At 34.8% G+C, this 16,972-nt stretch overlaps 1 protein-coding gene across 2 annotated transcripts in view; it reads left to right on the top strand.

Annotated features, from left to right (window-relative positions):
- Positions 1 to 16,972, top strand: part of ROCK2 (Rho associated coiled-coil containing protein kinase 2) — a 99,240-nt gene that overhangs the window by 58,601 nt on the left and 23,667 nt on the right. For both annotated transcript variants that reach the window (XM_061989876.1, XM_061989877.1), the window contains exons 4-15: positions 1,225 to 1,362; positions 4,088 to 4,348; positions 8,946 to 9,090; positions 10,369 to 10,507; positions 11,450 to 11,541; positions 12,311 to 12,470; positions 13,039 to 13,102; positions 14,881 to 14,960; positions 15,307 to 15,355; positions 16,115 to 16,250; positions 16,375 to 16,466; positions 16,718 to 16,964. In XM_061989876.1, the coding sequence (XP_061845860.1) occupies positions 1,225 to 1,362; positions 4,088 to 4,348; positions 8,946 to 9,090; positions 10,369 to 10,507; positions 11,450 to 11,541; positions 12,311 to 12,470; positions 13,039 to 13,102; positions 14,881 to 14,960; positions 15,307 to 15,355; positions 16,115 to 16,250; positions 16,375 to 16,466; positions 16,718 to 16,964 (1,603 nt within the window). The remainder of the gene's footprint in view (positions 1 to 1,224; positions 1,363 to 4,087; positions 4,349 to 8,945; positions 9,091 to 10,368; positions 10,508 to 11,449; positions 11,542 to 12,310; positions 12,471 to 13,038; positions 13,103 to 14,880; positions 14,961 to 15,306; positions 15,356 to 16,114; positions 16,251 to 16,374; positions 16,467 to 16,717; positions 16,965 to 16,972) is intronic.

The raw sequence follows: 16,972 nt of genomic DNA, 5'->3' as shown, positions 1-16,972 counted from the left end.
AAGAGGTTGGAGGATGCGGTTTATTCTACTAAATGGAAGGTTGTAAATGCACTAGAAATCTCTAGCTGTTTGGTTTTGATTTCACAAATTAATCCACCAATTTTTTCATTTTAATGTGAAAAATATGCAGGAACTTAAGATGCAGTCAGAGTCTTTGTTGGTTTTTCTTTCTCTGATTCAGACATCTTAAAACTGAATACTTCTAACCTGGATTTCTACAAGGAACACTCCGGAAGATTTAAAAAATGGTCTTTTAGTAGTTGTTTCACAGAGTAACAGAAATGTAACATTTCATTAATGCAGTAATGACTTTACAGTGTGTATTTCAGGGATTTTGTTTCATGTCCATATTTAGATGAAGTTTTCCAAAATATTTTCAGATTTTGTAGCAACAAGATTTTCCAACAAGATTTGTATTATTAGTTTGACGCTAATTAAAGTGAATTTAAGAACTACCTAAGAAGTAAGAGCAGTCTTATTTGAGGCTGAAGTGGACTGCATGCAGAATTTCTAACATGAGTAAAGGTAAGGGATAGATGGTGTTCAGAATAAGGAAATGTGAGCAGTACTGAATTTTATTTCTTCTTACAGTGGAACTTTTGAATGAGGAATAGACAAGCATTTCCTTTTTCTTCTCTAGAATTACTTCTTTGTCTTTTGTTTTAAGTGTTCTAGGTAATTGGAAGTAGGCAGAGAGAGATGGTACTCTTCTCATTTCTGTTTTTATTTGGATTTTTTGGTTTTGATTTTTGTCCTTTTTTGGGATTTTTTTAGTGGTCTCAATGTGAGTAACCAGACTACTAGAGTCAGCTCTTATTTTTATGCTCACAGCCATAGAGAGAAAGAACAAAAGCTTGTATTGGTGTGTCTTCAGTAAAACAGCTACCTCCAAAGAGTTCCTGCAGCCTGGAGGCACATCTCTGACCTCGCCCTGCAGCTTCTCTTCTGAGGTTGCAGCTGCAGCAATTGACTGGGTTCTCGCATATCTTCCTTCATTAGGCCTCCTTATTCCATTTCTGCTGTGTGCTTTTGGAGCAGTTACGTTTTTCTTTCTAAGTTTGGAAGTTCTCAAATCCTTACTGTGTAGGAGACTGAGTATATGAAGACCTGAAGACATCACATCCTAGAAAGCAGTTTGCACATTTGAGAAATACCCAACGCTGGTACTCAGATTTTTGCAAGACATTTAAAAAAAGTTGTTTTCTCTTATTTCTCCACCAACAGGTTCGCCATAAAATGACACAGAAGGTTTATGCAATGAAGCTGCTTAGTAAATTTGAAATGATCAAGAGATCAGATTCGGCATTTTTCTGGGAAGAAAGAGATATCATGGCCTTCGCCAACAGCCCGTGGGTGGTTCAGGTAAGTAAGATATGTAAGAGTAAACTAATAAAGCCATAAATCTTTCTCAGTCTTGAGCTGATTTTGAATTTATATCCAAACTCAAATTGTGGCATAGGTTCAATTTTTACTTTAAAAAGATACATATATAGGCAGTTTCTCTGAGCTGTGTGTATTTGGCTGTATAAGAAAGTAGATTAATTTACATATTATTTTGACAAATGTGTCAAAAACCAGAAGTAAACAGTGTTTTAAAATAGCCACATAATTATTTTGAATACTAGGGAGATTACCTTTGCAATTAAGAACAAGTTGTGTAGAAATGTACAAACAGTGCAAACATCATTTCTTTGTGTTCCTCATTGCTTGTGTCACAGTTGATCACAAGCAGTTAGTATTAAGAGTGCTTTAAGTAGTTACTATCTTTCAGCTACGATTTAGTAGATGAATGAGTGTACACTTCGTGTCTCCTGCAAGACAGGAGGTTGTAGCAGTGGTTTGCTGGAAACCATCTTCTGTTTGTGATCTGTTAGTGCATCTTAGCTAAGTAATATCCAAATAACGGAGAGCCGACGTCTTCAGCTGGTCTTGAACACTGTTGCTTGCAGCTGTCTCATGTATCATAATCATGTTTGTCATATGAATTATGCCTTTGGGAAGAATTAGTACTGAATATTGCAATTTGTTGTAACTGGTGAATTGCAGCAATTAATAAAATTAGTAGTGAAACCATATGCTTAGAGGAACTGTTAGTACTTAATTTTGTTAAATAGTTAATGTATTTTAGGTGCTCTCACATATATTGCTGTGCTTCTGTATATTTAATAAGTAATGACAGGCCTTAAGCTTTCCATATATTCATCTTAACAGTGCCTTGTGTGTGCAAGAAATATTTTACAAGTTTTTTTATTTAGATGGTTTTCTTCTATGAACATATTCCGTGTTTCTGCTTATATTCAGCAGAAATACCACCAAATATATTAATTTCTATTTAGTTCCTTGATTTTGTTCTAATGACAATTACCTCGAATTATTTTCCACATGTGGTTAAAAGTAACAAAAAAATGTATGACACTCAATTTTCAAAAGACAGTGTAGCAAGAATTATATAAACATGTACATTTGTAACAGCAAAGGAATTTAGGCATAGTTGTAATAGAGCCTTCTATTATGTAGTGATATAATGTGATATATTTAGGTGATGTGGTCCAGGGGGATAGGACATTGAGCTGGTTTTAAGAAAATATACATCCTGTTCTGAACTAAAACTATGACAGATCACACCGCTTCTCTGTGCCTTCTTTTTATGTTAAAACCAAATGAAAGCATTCTCTTTTTCAGTTGCCTTTGAATTTATGTGAGTAACTTACAGATGTGAATAATTTGAGTTTTTAGTTTAAAGGAGTGGTATTCCCAGAGAAATAATATGAGAGTCTTTTAGACACTTTTTCACAGCCATCATTGAACATTTGATAGTAATACCTTTTGTTGGTTTGAGCCATTTTCAAACCTGAGGATCACTGGGTGAAATCTCTAAAACTTTATTACTGCAGATCTAATAAACATCTTAAAGAGACTAAACTTCACTTTCACTATCATACCAGTAAGAAACATACTAGGTGCAACCTATTGCAGACCGTTATTTTCACAGAATCACAGAACCTTAAGGGTTGGAAGGGACCTTAAAAGATCATTTAGTCCAACCCCCCTGACAGAGCAGGACCACCTAGAGTAGGTCACACAGGAATTCGTCCAGCTGAGTTTTGAATGTCCCCAGAGAAGGAGACTCCACAACCCATCTGGGCATCCTGTTCCAGTGCTCTGTCACAGTGAAGGACTTTTTCCTTATGTTTCTTTGGAACTTCTTATGTTCCAGCTTGTACCTATTACCCCTTGTCCTATCATTGGACATCACTGAAAAGAGCCTGGCTCCATCCTCCTGACACCCCCGCCCTTTATGTATTTGTAACCATTAATGAGATCACTCCTCAGTCTCCTCTTCTCCAAGCTGAAGAGCCCCAGCTCCCTCAGCCTTTCATCATAAGCGAGATGCTTCACTCTCTTCATCAACTTTGTGGCCCTGCACTGAACTCTCTCCAGCAGCTACCTGTCCTTCTTGTACTGAGGGGCCCAGATCTGGACACCACATTCTAGATGCTGACTCATGAGGGCAGAGTAGTTTACTGTTTAACATATTACAAAGTAATTATGTTTATAGTTGTCTGTACAAACACTTTTTTTAATATACATGTTGATTTAGGACAAAATGAGTAGTGAAAAACATTTATGTAAATATGTACAGAGATAAAGAGATATAAAATATATGATATTTTGAAACACTTAAAATTTTGAAAAGATGCTATTAGCTGTTGAGCTATTTGCTAATGAGTACATGATGCTTCCTTTCACAGATTTGATAGTTTGCATTTTGATTCACTGATATTTTTTTAATGCCAAGAAACATGGCTATATAGGAGCTCATACTACTAAAATAATCATGGAGTCTTTCTGACTTTCTTAAAAATGAAAATAAGGGGGTTTTGAAGTTCAGTAAATTTTAAGGTACTGCCATAATTAATAGAAAATGTAGATTAACTGAATATATAAAATAGAGTTTCTTTATATAATTCTTTAAAACATATGCTCAGGTTTAATGAAACTTCCAAGATGAAGTGCTTTATTCTTTTTCCTAGCTGTCTGTGAAAAGTAATGTCACTTTTTTCCTTTTTGTTTTTTAATCTTGCAGCTATTTTGTGCCTTTCAAGATGACAAATACTTGTACATGGTAATGGAATACATGCCAGGTGGAGATCTTGTAAATCTTATGAGCAATTATGATGTGCCTGAGAAATGGGCCAAGTTCTATACAGCTGAAGTTGTTCTTGCACTTGATGCAATTCACTCCATGGGCTTGATACACAGAGATGTGAAGCCTGACAATATGCTTTTAGATAAAAATGGGCACCTGAAGCTGGCAGACTTTGGCACTTGCATGAAAATGGATGAAGTAAGTATACAACTGAATAATTTTTCATCTATAAAACTGTAATTCTATGTTAATTTTCTTATTAATTGTAATACCCAAAGTTATATTCATGAAATGGTCCACTTGATTGAAAAGCTGTTCCTTGTCTCCCAGTTTTAAATACAAGGGTACTTTAAATAGTGTGACCTTATCTCTATAATAAACTCTTCTGGCACACAGAAGAAGGATGTAAACTTACTTTTTGTTATTTTTGAAAGCGTGCATGTTTATGAATTTCTGAGGTTCATTTTTTTGCCAAATGTCTGAAAAGCTTATGAGACAACTCCTAGTTTCAACATCAGTAACTTTGGAATTGTCCATATACTGACATATTTCTGTAAATGAACTTATTTTGTAGGCAAGATACAGTCCCTGGTTTGTGGGGTTTTTTTTGTTTTTTTTTTACTAATTGTTCTCATAGCATCCTCTAGTGGTCATTAAAATGAGGTCACAGTAAGGCAGCAGTGGGATGTGATCTGCTGATCAAAATTTATATTACCTGTTTGTCAAGATGTCATACATTTTAATTGTCCAGATTTTAACATGTGCAGTCAAATACACAATTTTGTAACAAGACAGTGTAAGAATTTTTCATTTTATTTTTAGCAGGTTGCAATACTTCATATTATTAAAGGAGACTTAAAGTTACTTTTCATAGTTTGCACTTTTAAAATCTTCTCTGACAATGTTATACTATAATTTACATAGCCCATTCTTCTTGTGAAAAATTATAACATTCTAAAAGAACTGTGTGTGAGTGTGTGTTATGATTTCCTTTACCTTTGAAATGTTTTAATATTAATGTTGGCAAGGATGATCGTTTTAGGCTTATTTTCTTTAATACGTTAGATTTTTCTTCTGTATTGTTCAGTCAGTGCTTGATATCTAGAATTTTTCTCTCTGGATAGGATTGTTTTTTCTTTCCTGTGACAATATATTGACATGAACAACTACAGCTGTTTGTTGAGGTTCAGTTTTAGTTCAATCTCTTTAATTCAGTATTTAATTCAGTTTTCAGTTCAATCTATTTAATTTTGCTGATATTGCAGTTGTTACTCTAAAGACAGATAGATTGTTCACTTCTGCTTTGATGATTTCCTTGCCTATATTTTAGGGGACAGCATTTAATTTTAAAAAAAAATTATCAAAAGTGGTACTTAATCTAGTCCTTAAAAAAATTAATCTTGATTTTGAGGCAATAGACTGTAGGTCTTAAGGGAATCTGATGTTCATTGAAGGAGACAATTAAAAAGCATCAGAAAGTTAATAATATAAGTCTACAAAAAAAAAAAACCAACCTTTTTTTCTTTTTTTTTTCTTTTTCATTGGTGTTAAAAGAGTGGAATATTAGAATATGGTTGGTCATATTATAAATGTGAGAAGTGCATGCACATGTCTCCTGAAGAGTTATACTGACCTCCAGTTTGGACTGGACAGATTCAATGAAACAGTGATTTCCTAAAGAATTTAATTTTCAAAAAGACTACATTTTAAGTTTTTCATGTTTCTCAGACTCAGTGGAATGACAAAAATCTTTTATACAGGAAGCTTTAGAAGTTGAGAGGTTCTGGATTGTCTCCAAATCTCATGCTACTTCTTACAAAACATGAACACATCCCAGCTGTGTAAATACAATATTGATGTTGGCAGGATGGTTTCTAGAAAATATGCTTACCCAATACTTATTTATTTTTTCTGATTTGAAGTTCTTTTAGCAGTTGTGCACATTAGCATCTTCCTTAAGCTGTTGAGAGCCCAGGAAAATTCTGCTGCAGTTTAGTGAGAGACTTTTTTAACCTTTGCTGTAGAGTTGACTTCAGTGTCTTCTTAAGTCTTCTGGGCCAGTTTAGACACTTGCAGCAGAATTTGTCCTTATAATGATGTCAAAAGAATTGCTAAGTGGTTTAGCGATCTTTTCAAACATAAAAGGAACTGACCCGATTATGTAATTCAGTTGTTACAGTTTGGGCGTTCCTGTCTTGTCTTTTTTTTTCTTTCTTTTCTTTCTTTTCTTTCTTTTCTTTCTTTTCTTTCTTTTCTTTCTTTTCTTTCTTTTCTTTCTTTTCTTTCTTTTCTTTCTTTCTTTTCTGTCTTAAAAAAATCTGCAACAGGATGAGTATGCCTATAATTGAGTAAAGAATAGAGTTGGTCTCAAAACTGTAGCAGGAATTGTGGTTCTTTTTTTGTATTTAGGTATTAAGCAGTCCAGGGCAGGTTTCACCAGACTCTACTCTTCAGATTTTCTGTAAGAAGCTAGACAGTAGTTGGCTTTGGTAGATACCATAGAGCAAAGAACTCCTAGTGTTGCCAGGCTTGGTATATAGTGCAATATTGTGCTAAATGAGCTTTTAGAAGAGCACCCGTTTAGAGATTATCTGTTGAAAAAAAGATGTGACCAAGAGAAGGGATGTTAACTATTTGGGATTATTACCTTGGCTCAGGCAGTTTTGCTGAAAGAAGGGACATGTTTCTCTTTAGAACTCAACTTCTCACTGAAGCCTGTCCAAGATCGCTGGATTCTTCTTGCTTAAGTTTGTTATCTGCAGGATGCTGCAGAAGCCCAGGTGCAGAGTTAACACCTCATCTGAGCTATCCTATTGTTTCCATACAAGCACTCTTCAGCTCTTCTTTTCAGAAAAGAACTTCATGAGGGAGTAAAAGGCTGATTCGCAGCCTTGGTTTGAGACAGCAAGTCATTGTGGTCTGGTGGAGATCCTGAGGATGAAAACTAAACTGCTTTGTCTTCAGCAATGTAAGAATTCTGAATGATGATAGGAAACACTGCAGCCGCACCACCAAATTGTTATAAGCCATGAGAACATGTTTGTCTCCTGGACAGCCTTTTGAAAAAGCACACGGTGATGAGGCTGTGACTGAAGCTATGGTCTTCAGAGAAATCTTTCAGAACTGTTTTGGTGTCTTTGTTTTTAAAGAAGATTCTTAACCAGGGAGAGATTCAGCTGATTTCAGTCAATCTTCACTGAGTGAAGATTCAGACTTCACCTTGTTTTGCATTTGGATGAGGAAGAGATAGAGTGCACCACTGTTGGAGGCCTCATTAAGATGCCACATCAGCAGAATCACAAGAGCCTAGAGAAATTCCTTCAGCAAATAGAGGCTTAAGCTTCAGAGAAGACCTGTTTGTGCACAGAGTGTTATTACAAGCAGGATTTTCAAATAATGGTTCTTGCTATGTGCCAGATCCATTTACGAATGTTCTCAATTTTAGATTTCTGGAGTCTTAGGGCTTTAGTTTATTTCCTAGTGTTAAAATATGTTCATCTGTGTTCTTCTTTGTCCAAAGAATGAATTAGGTCCTATGAAAAGCGTTAAATTCCTTTTCTTATTCCAGGATGACTAAGATATGTACTTTCAGGTTCACAATACGGAACGTAGGAGTTAACTTGCTCTTCATTCTGGAACTGAGAAGTTAAAACTTCCAATAACTTTGAACCTCCAGCATGGCATTGTAGAAGATGATAGGCATTTGCCAGGAGGACATTTGAAATGCAATATTTTCATTTTGCCTGCCAGTTCCGTGTTTCTGATTTAGTACATAAATAAAAGCATTTGGCAGTTCATATTGTGTGTGATGTCTAATTTTCACAAGTCAGTACAATTCCCAAAGCAAAATGTTTCTCTTATTCTTTAAATATGTGTTTTGTCTTTAGTTGTTCCTACAAATCTATAATAATATTCAGAATTAATACATACTGCCATTCACACTGATGGCAAAATGCACAAAGAACTTTGTAAGGTATTTGAGAAAAGATTACAGGTTGAGAAACAGAATAAAAGATGTGTGCATTTTTGGTACTTCTCTAACTTTGTACAAGAGTTCACTTCGTTCATCCATCTGGTCTCTCCAGAATGAATGCAATTAATTTGATTAAAGGAAAAAAGGCTTCTAAGTCTGAACCAGCATGCTGGCAGATCTGATGATGGTTCTTTTGTCATTTAGCCCCTGCATTTTAGTCTGTCAGTGTGAAGCAAAGAGGATGAAGAATGATTCAGTTTATACAACTGTGTTCATATGTTCATAAAAATAACTTTAAAAAAACAACAACAAAACAACAAGCTTTGCTGTTCTTAAAAATGGCTTTTCCTATTTTTAAATTAAAAAACTAGGTGAGACTAAAAATTTGCCTATAATGTGATTTATTGTCTGAATTAGACAAAACTGTTATGTATCTCTGTAGGGCTTAGAACTCATAGGTTGTCAAAATTATTCTGAAGTTTGTTCCTGAATGTAGTGAGAGAAGGAGCAATCCAGTGTGGTGTGTAGTTTTCATGATGAGACCAATGGTAAAAATAATAAAATACGTAAATTGTTGAAAGATGTAATCAATCAGTCAGCAAAACTGCTATGGAGTAGGCAGGGGAGAGCACACTACCAGGAATTGTCGTTTCAGTCCACACTGCTTCTGGAACGACAAATAAGAGTCTTTGAAACACATTCTTCAAACTAAATATTTTGGTCTCTGTTTTTTATGGTTTTTTCTGGTCTACTAATGGATGATTTGTGTAAAGACTCAGAAGTGCTTTTAATTGAGCTGTGTAAATTACCACTGTTGCACAGACAGGTATGGTGCGCTGCGATACAGCGGTGGGAACCCCAGACTACATATCGCCCGAAGTTCTGAAATCCCAAGGGGGTGATGGTTATTATGGACGGGAGTGTGACTGGTGGTCTGTAGGAGTTTTCCTTTTTGAGATGCTGGTTGGTAAGTAGGGATTTCTTCTGCTAAGAAGTTGAGTCTTTACTGTGCTTTTAGCTGTCCTTTGCTGCAAGGTTGTACCTCACTAACGGCTTCTGGCTTCTGTCTGATGCTGTTGTTTCATTTTAGTTGTCTTTGCTCCCTGTTGTACTTAATGCTGAGACAGCTGTTTGCATGCTTGCTCTCTGATTAGTTCCCTGACTCACTTTAGCTTAAAACTAATTCTCAGAATAGTTTTAACTGGGGTCAGCTACCTCACCATCTCATGAATGTTTGTGCCACTGCAGGGGAGGTAGTGAGTGTTGAGGGATGCAGAGATGGAAAAGGAGTGGGAAGAGCGGGATTATCCTGTTCTTTTTATCTTGATTTGTTTGTTTCTTTTATTTCCTTCTTCCCTTCCCCGCCCTCCTTCCTCTTTTGCCCTCCCTCCCAGCACTACCAATGACTTTTTAGATTAAACTGACTGTGGCCATATGACTTGATTTTGTTTGATTCTTTCTTTTATGCTTGTGTCAGGGTTTTCCAGTAAAGTATACTGGACTGCTATGGCAACAAACATAGAATATCATCTGTTAAGGAGCTGAGTCATCTGCATCTTAAAATACAGTGAGGATCAGTATTATAGTCTGCTAGCAAAATACTAATTGTAGAAGAATGGAATTGAGCATGTAATTATTTAAAAAAACAAATCTGCATGTTCTGGGAATACTGCAGATGTGATGTTTCTGGAATCCTGAGCCAGGAAAGATATTTGGATATGTGATGCTGTTACAGTCTCTGTGTCTTTCAGAATTAAGGTATTTTGACTTACAAAAAGCATTTTTTGTACATAAATAGTATCTCAAAAATAATTTTAGCCATAAATAAAATTACTTAGTTACTAAAATATTGTACATAACTGTCCAAAATGTTTTCTCAGGGGCTTTTTTTCCCCCTCCTATCTGAGAGGGAGGATTCTTCCCCTTTTTATCTTTCTAGTGAAAACAGGTTTTGAAAGTGAAATCTTAGTTCCTCAATATTCCACACATTAGATATTAGATACCGTGATATGCAGGATGGAAAACAGTTTAGTTTGTGCCACTGCTATTTTAGGGAAGAAGTGTTTTTAGTAGTAAACAGTGTTTTGTACCCTGACTTACACTTTTTCCCTTTTTTTTTTTTTTTTAAATAAAAGCCTAGTTTAGGTAAAACTGCTTGTAGACTTTTCTTTATATCTTTTGTCTTTTTCGATTTACATGACTTGAACGTGACTCAAAATCACAACATTTGCTATTGTGTTTTCAGGTGATACTCCTTTTTATGCAGACTCATTAGTAGGAACATACAGTAAAATTATGGATCACAAGAACTCATTACATTTCCCGGATGATGTGGAAATCTCTAAGCATGCAAAGAACCTTATCTGTGCCTTTTTAACCGATAGGTATGTGCATGTATTATTCTGGTACTGTTTTTATTTTGGATGATATTAAGATATGTGCACTGTAAAAATGCAGGATGTGCTTTAACAGCATTTTTCACTCTTAGTAGCTGAAGAACAGAGAAAAAAATATAAGTAGTATTTAATAATGTAAAGGCTGTGAGGTGTACTTCCACTACGTGTGTCCGTCTTCCTGTTTATATTTAATACAGCACTCAAGTGATTTATTTGAAACAGATGCCTTCTTTCCGTATGCGTGGTCACTGCTGGAGCACTTAAGGAATAAGCGTTGATCCTGCAATGATTTAATAGTTTTTCTCCGTGCATTGTTTTTGCGTTCCATTCCTGTTGATAGTTGTAAGAGAGACTCGTCTGACCAAAACTAAAATTTTCTTGTTGCACTTGAGATTAACTTCACTGCAAGTATCGGCAAAAGATGTGTCGGGGTTAGTTCTGGGGCAGAGGATGGAATTCTTAAAATACTTATTTCAGTCCAGCTTTGAATAACTGTTCTGTGCAGTAAGTTAGACCTTCCTGCACTTGAGTCTTAAGGTTTGTCATGTGGTTTGGCAGACAGAGAATGTCTGCAGTTTTTTTTTTGCCCCGAGGGTGTTGGGTTTTTGTTTGTGTTTTCAGTTTTTTCTTAGTTTTTACCTCAGTGGTTTCTTTCTTGCTTTACTCCTCACGTGGCAGACTCCAAATTCAGGACATTTTATCAGTCGCAGGAAGAGTGGATGCTAAGAAACAGAGTACATTTTATATAAGAACTACAGATCAGTGGTTGGTGGTTTTTAAATATTTTTTCCTAATTTGACTTTTATTGTGGTTAACACAGACAATTTTTACTGAAACTTTCTTTGTTGCTAATGAGCAAGTAGGAATTTAAATAACAAAAACCAAACCCTATTTTTCCTAAGGAGAATTTGGTTTCATTGCTATGTTTAGGGATGTGCGACTTGGGAGAAATGGGGTAGAAGAAATAAAACACCACCCTTTCTTCAAGAGTGATCAGTGGAACTGGGACAACATTCGAGAGAGTAAGTAAATTAGCTTAAAAGTTCTGTTTTTATTCAGTATTTCCAATGTAGAAATGAAAAAACTTTAGGCTGTATAAATTAAGTATTTTCTGTGTATTGAGAATCTTGCTCAGACTTCCATATTTATAATTTATTTTATAAAAATTCTTATTGGTAAAGGTTAGCAAAGACACATTTTTTTCTACTGGGATTATTCTTACCTTTATCATGCTTCTAATGTATAGATTCCTGTTTTAAAGATGTAACTGGACGTTTCAGTTTTCTAACTAAAAAGAATTGATGTTAGAATCTGCTTCTTTGTAGCTTTTGTTTTTTGGTTTGGTTTTTTAACCTTCTGTAGTTTAAACGGCAATTTACAGTAGTCTTTTCAATTTTACTTTTCTTTATTTAAGGCATAGTGAACTTGATAGCTTTAGGCAAGAAACTGAAGTGTTTCAGTTCAGATCATGAACATGATTGTAACTTTTAAAGTCCTGTATTTACTAAAGTTTCTTAAAGTGATAACTGTATTTAGAGTTCTATTCTCAAATGCAATTACCTTAGCAAATCTATTTTGTGTGTTAGATACTCTATGCCTTAGGCAACTAATGTGAAAATAGATTTCTCTAGAAAAAAATATTGACAGTAATATTTACTGATCTACTACATGGTGGTGTGTATTTAAGTAACAGGACAACTTATATTACAGTCTTTTAACATTAGGGAGATACCAGTATACAGCAAATGTCTGAATCTTGGAGTGAAATTTATCTTTTCTGCCTTTTTGTAGCTGCTGCTCCTGTTGTTCCTGAGCTTAGCAGTGATATAGATAGCAGTAATTTTGATGACATTGAGGACGACAGGGGAGATGTGGAAACCTTCCCAATCCCCAAAGCCTTCGTGGGAAACCAGCTGCCTTTTATAGGATTTACCTACTACAGAGAAAATTTGTATGTGATGCTTTAATATACATTTTCAGAACTACATCTGCTGATTTTTCTTACATCTTAGCCTTTTTTAAGCTCTAACAGACATCATTTCTTATGTCCAGTTATGAAGATAAAAAATACAGAGTTTAAGTAGAATATGTGATTTGCTTCTGGTTTGATAATTCCAATTAAACACAATTTTTTTATATGCACAAAATGACGTAGTATCTTAAAAATATTGAAGGGTTAAAATACCAATAGATTTTTCATTTACTTCTAAAATGGCTTTTTAATAGTAGCTTTAGAAAAACGTTTACACAAGATAATAGCTTTGCAAGGACTCAGATAGTTAAGGAATAATTGTTTTAATTAAAACATTGTAAGCTGCTACGGATTTGGAAGCATACAGACTTAAGATTCAAAGCAGAAAGATGCACTCACTTTGAAATAAACCAAGCTTCATTCTGAGAATACCATAGGACAAATTAAGACTTGAGAGAATCGATTAAAATGAGTTGATTGGTAAGATTGCCGGAGTTGTTGAAAATCTGAAAAAGAGCTGGAGGGATTTGTTTTTGTTTTTTGACAGGTTACTAAGTGACTCCTCTCAGTCTTGCAGAGAAAATGAATCTGTGCAATCTAGTAAAAATGAGGTTAGTGCCTTTTTTTTAAGTATTAGTGATCTGATTAGCTAATCTTGTTAGGGCTGTTAAAAAAGACAAAGCCGAAGTAAGTTTTCAAGTTTTTTTGGGGGGAGTTGTCTCCCAATGATCCTCAAAAATGATATTTTCTACTTACAGGACAGCAAGGTGGTAAGTATATTATTTGAATTATGAAAAGAATAAAAAAATTACTGCATAATTTATGTGAATGAGAAATATCTTAGTTTATTCACCAAATTGTTAGCAGTAAATCAGTTGTGTTTTGAAACAGTTGTGCTCAAGCAGCAAGATACTATAGTATAAAGATGAATGAATAAAGATTTTTCTTGAATTCTTTTGGCATCTAGAATTTGTTTGGAAAACAATTGTGTAAGGCCTCATTTGTCACAGATCGCATCACTCTTGGGAAGGTTGTGGATTTTGGCTCCACACTTGCCTGAGTGATCTATTCAGAGTTTTGGAAAGTAAATTGGCACCTGTCATGATAAAGGAGTCTTTAAATCGTGCTTTTAGCTGAAGTGAGTGTATAGAGCATGTTGATCCAGATTTTGAAGAGTGGGAATTGAATTTAAATTTGCAGATGATGGGAGAATGCTATGGCATTTTTATGCACTTAATTACTTCATTATGATACTGAATTGTTATTCAAGTGTAGATAGTATATTACTAACATTCTTAAAACTTACCACTCCTTTTCAAAGTTGAAAAAAAAAGTAAAGGAAATACTTTATGTATTGAACAGCATAAATTTAAATGCAAATGTTTTTTAGACTCCACTTATTTCCTTCCTGTCATTGCTGAATACATGAATAGCTTTAGACATTGCTGAATAGATGATTTTAGAGTTTCTCTTTTAAAAAATGCTACTTCTGTTTAAAATGCATTGTGTTGCATTCATGATATTTGCTTTATGTCGTGATATTAAATATAATTGGTAAAATTTTGCATTTCACTTCTGACAACTTTGTATTTTCTCAAGGAATGAATCTCCAGTTTTTATATCCTTCTCAGCGTCCCCACTCAGGGAATCTTTTAATTGTCACAGTTATAAAGAGTTTTAGAAAACCACATTTTTACGTTTAATGTTTGGGAGGTAGAGGAGAAGGGGAAAGGAAGGAAAACAAATGCATTTGAAGGCCTGAAGACATGAGATGGGTCCCAAAATAATTATTTATAATTCATTATATACCCAAATGGGTACTTTACTCACAATTTCTTTTTAATATTTTAGTAAGCAAAACAAAGGATTCTCAAACCTGACAAGTGTTTGTTAGCTTCTCTCTGTATTAGACTAAGAAATTCTTCTGTATAAAGTTAGGTCATCGATCATGTTTAGTAATATTCTCTGAATATTGACCAGTTTGGTCACGTGCTTCCCTTTTTATTTTTAAACTTTATTTATAAAAGTCTCTCTTGATACTACTGCAGTGGAAAGTGTCTATCTGCATAGAAAAAGTACAGCAAAGTACCAGTAAGAGTATTCCTTGCTTGTTGAAGTCTTATGACTTGCCAACTGTGGCATGTAATTCTGCGATAGTTATGTTTAGTGTAGTATACAGTAAATTTCATTGCTGTGGATATCTGTCTTTAAAGTTGTCAGGATCAATACCTTGTAAAGCTGTAACCTTCAAGTGATGGTTTTAAATTAATGCTGTGGAAGATTGAATTTGTTTTCCTCAATTTCCCGTTTTTGTTATTCAATTGAATTACATTTGGTTTATGGGATATTGTTTTTATGTGGGCCATGCTTTTTTTAACACTTTATACAGTTTCAGAAAAAACTGAGCAAGCTAGAAGAACAGCTCAGCAACGAATTACAAGCCAAAGATGAACTAGAACAGAAGTACAGGTGAGACTGTCCTGACTTGTTTGTTATGTTTATAATGAAGTTTTATGTCACTATTTGGTTTTGAATGCTTAAATGCATTTTAATCCACTTTGTATCTTCCCAACCCTGCAAGCAAATCTCCCTCTAAAATGCTGACTTAATCCTTGCTACTCCTGTGACTACTGTTTTACTTCTTTTTGGGGTTTTTTGGCCTTAAATCTCCGTAAGAGTCTCTCTGTTGATTGATTCCCCCTAGTCCTTGAAGTTTGGTGTGATTGCAGAAAATAGAGTGTCTTAACGTAAAATTAAATCAGATACATCCAAACAGTCGTAATTTCTTTATAATGTGCAGGGTTTTAATTTTCAGGTCTACTAATACCCGTTTAGAGAAGATAGTGAAAGAGCTAGATGAAGAGGTAAGTCCCTAGTTATTTCTTTTTGGAATTAGAACTTTAACAATTTGTGGCTTTTTTTCCTTAGGAAATGGCGAATTGCTTTTGGTTAGCTGTGTATTTACAGCAAGTATTATCAGTTGATTTCTTGATATTCACAAGCATGAAATTGTTGTCACTGTGAAAGTATTTTCATTATAATTTCTGTACTGCAACTGCATGTTTCCAGAATTTGTTTTTTACCGTATTATTAATTTGGAGGACAGGGTGATAAAAATATCCCATATGCAATTCTAAAAACTGAAGATGTGAGAGTAACGTTGTTGGAAGAGGAAGGCCATTCTTTTGCTTTGTTCAAACAGTGTCAGTAAAAGGACCCTATTTCTTTCTCAACTTTGTACTTTAATGCTGCTACAAATTTGTCATATCTGTAGTGAATGTGTACAACCTAACGTGTTGCTTATCCAAGTGCCTGTCAAGACCTTACATTACCTGTTTGTTTGTGCTTACTTGTTTGTGCTTCCGGAGTGACTGCCAAGCAGGTTTACTAGTTTTGTCAAATCCAAATGATAAACAGTCTTTAAGTTACAACAGCTCCTGGACATTGTCATCCTGGACTGGATTTGAGCACATGTTCTGATACACACAGTTTGTGGCAGGCAAATAGACTGTGTCTTTCTCCTTTACAAACTAAACAGAGTGTAGGGGCTGTCTTTTTATCAGTTAAAGAATACCACTGTTTTGCATGTCATTGGTGGTGGGTTTTTTTTTAAATATATCTAGATAACTTCAAGGAAGAATGTAGAGTCTGCAGTCAGACAGTTAGAAAGAGAGAAGGCCCTTCTTCAGCATAAGAATACAGAATACCAGAGAAAAGCAGAACACGAAGCAGACAAGAAACGCAATTTGGAAAATGAGGGTATGTTGAAGCATGTTGGAAGGGTTCTACTTTGATGTGGGTTTTTAAAAGATAAATTAACTGTTGTTCAAATTGAAGCTTTTTCATGACAGTGATTAACAATGTTGAATTGGTTTTGTTATAGTTAACAGTTTGAAAGACCAGCTTGAAGATTCGAAAAAGAGGAATCAGAACTCACAAATATCCAATGAGAAAATTAATCAACTACAAAGACAGGCATGTCAACTTTAAATATATATATACTTCAAAATAATAACTATTGGAAGTACAGATTTTGTTAGTAATGGAGGGAATTGAAATGTGTAATGGAGTTTTAAAAGCTCCTATTTCTTCTCATGTTTTGATGTTAAAAAATAACCTTGAAATACAGTCTTTTATATATCTCTAATCCACAAGATCTAATATCCTATAGTGAAAATGGTATTTGTTTTGCTTTTTTTCTGATGTATGCTTTTATCACTTTTTAGTTGGATGAAGCAAATTCCCTGCTGCGGTCAGAGTCTGATACTGCAGCCAGGTTAAGGAAGAACCAGACAGAAAGCACGAAACAAATCCAGCAGCTGGAAGCTAATAATAGAGAGCTACAAGATAAGAACTGCCTGCTAGAGAATGCGAAACTCAAACTGGAGAAGGACTTTCTGAATCTTCAGTCAGCTCTAGAATCAGAAAGGAGAGATCGAAGTCATGGATCAGAGATTATCAGTGATTTACAAGGTATCCTG

This window comes from Colius striatus, chromosome 2, assembly GCF_028858725.1.
Source record: "Colius striatus isolate bColStr4 chromosome 2, bColStr4.1.hap1, whole genome shotgun sequence".
Classification (NCBI taxonomy): Eukaryota; Metazoa; Chordata; class Aves; order Coliiformes; family Coliidae; genus Colius; species Colius striatus.
This window is presented reverse-complemented; position numbering and strand designations above follow the sequence as displayed.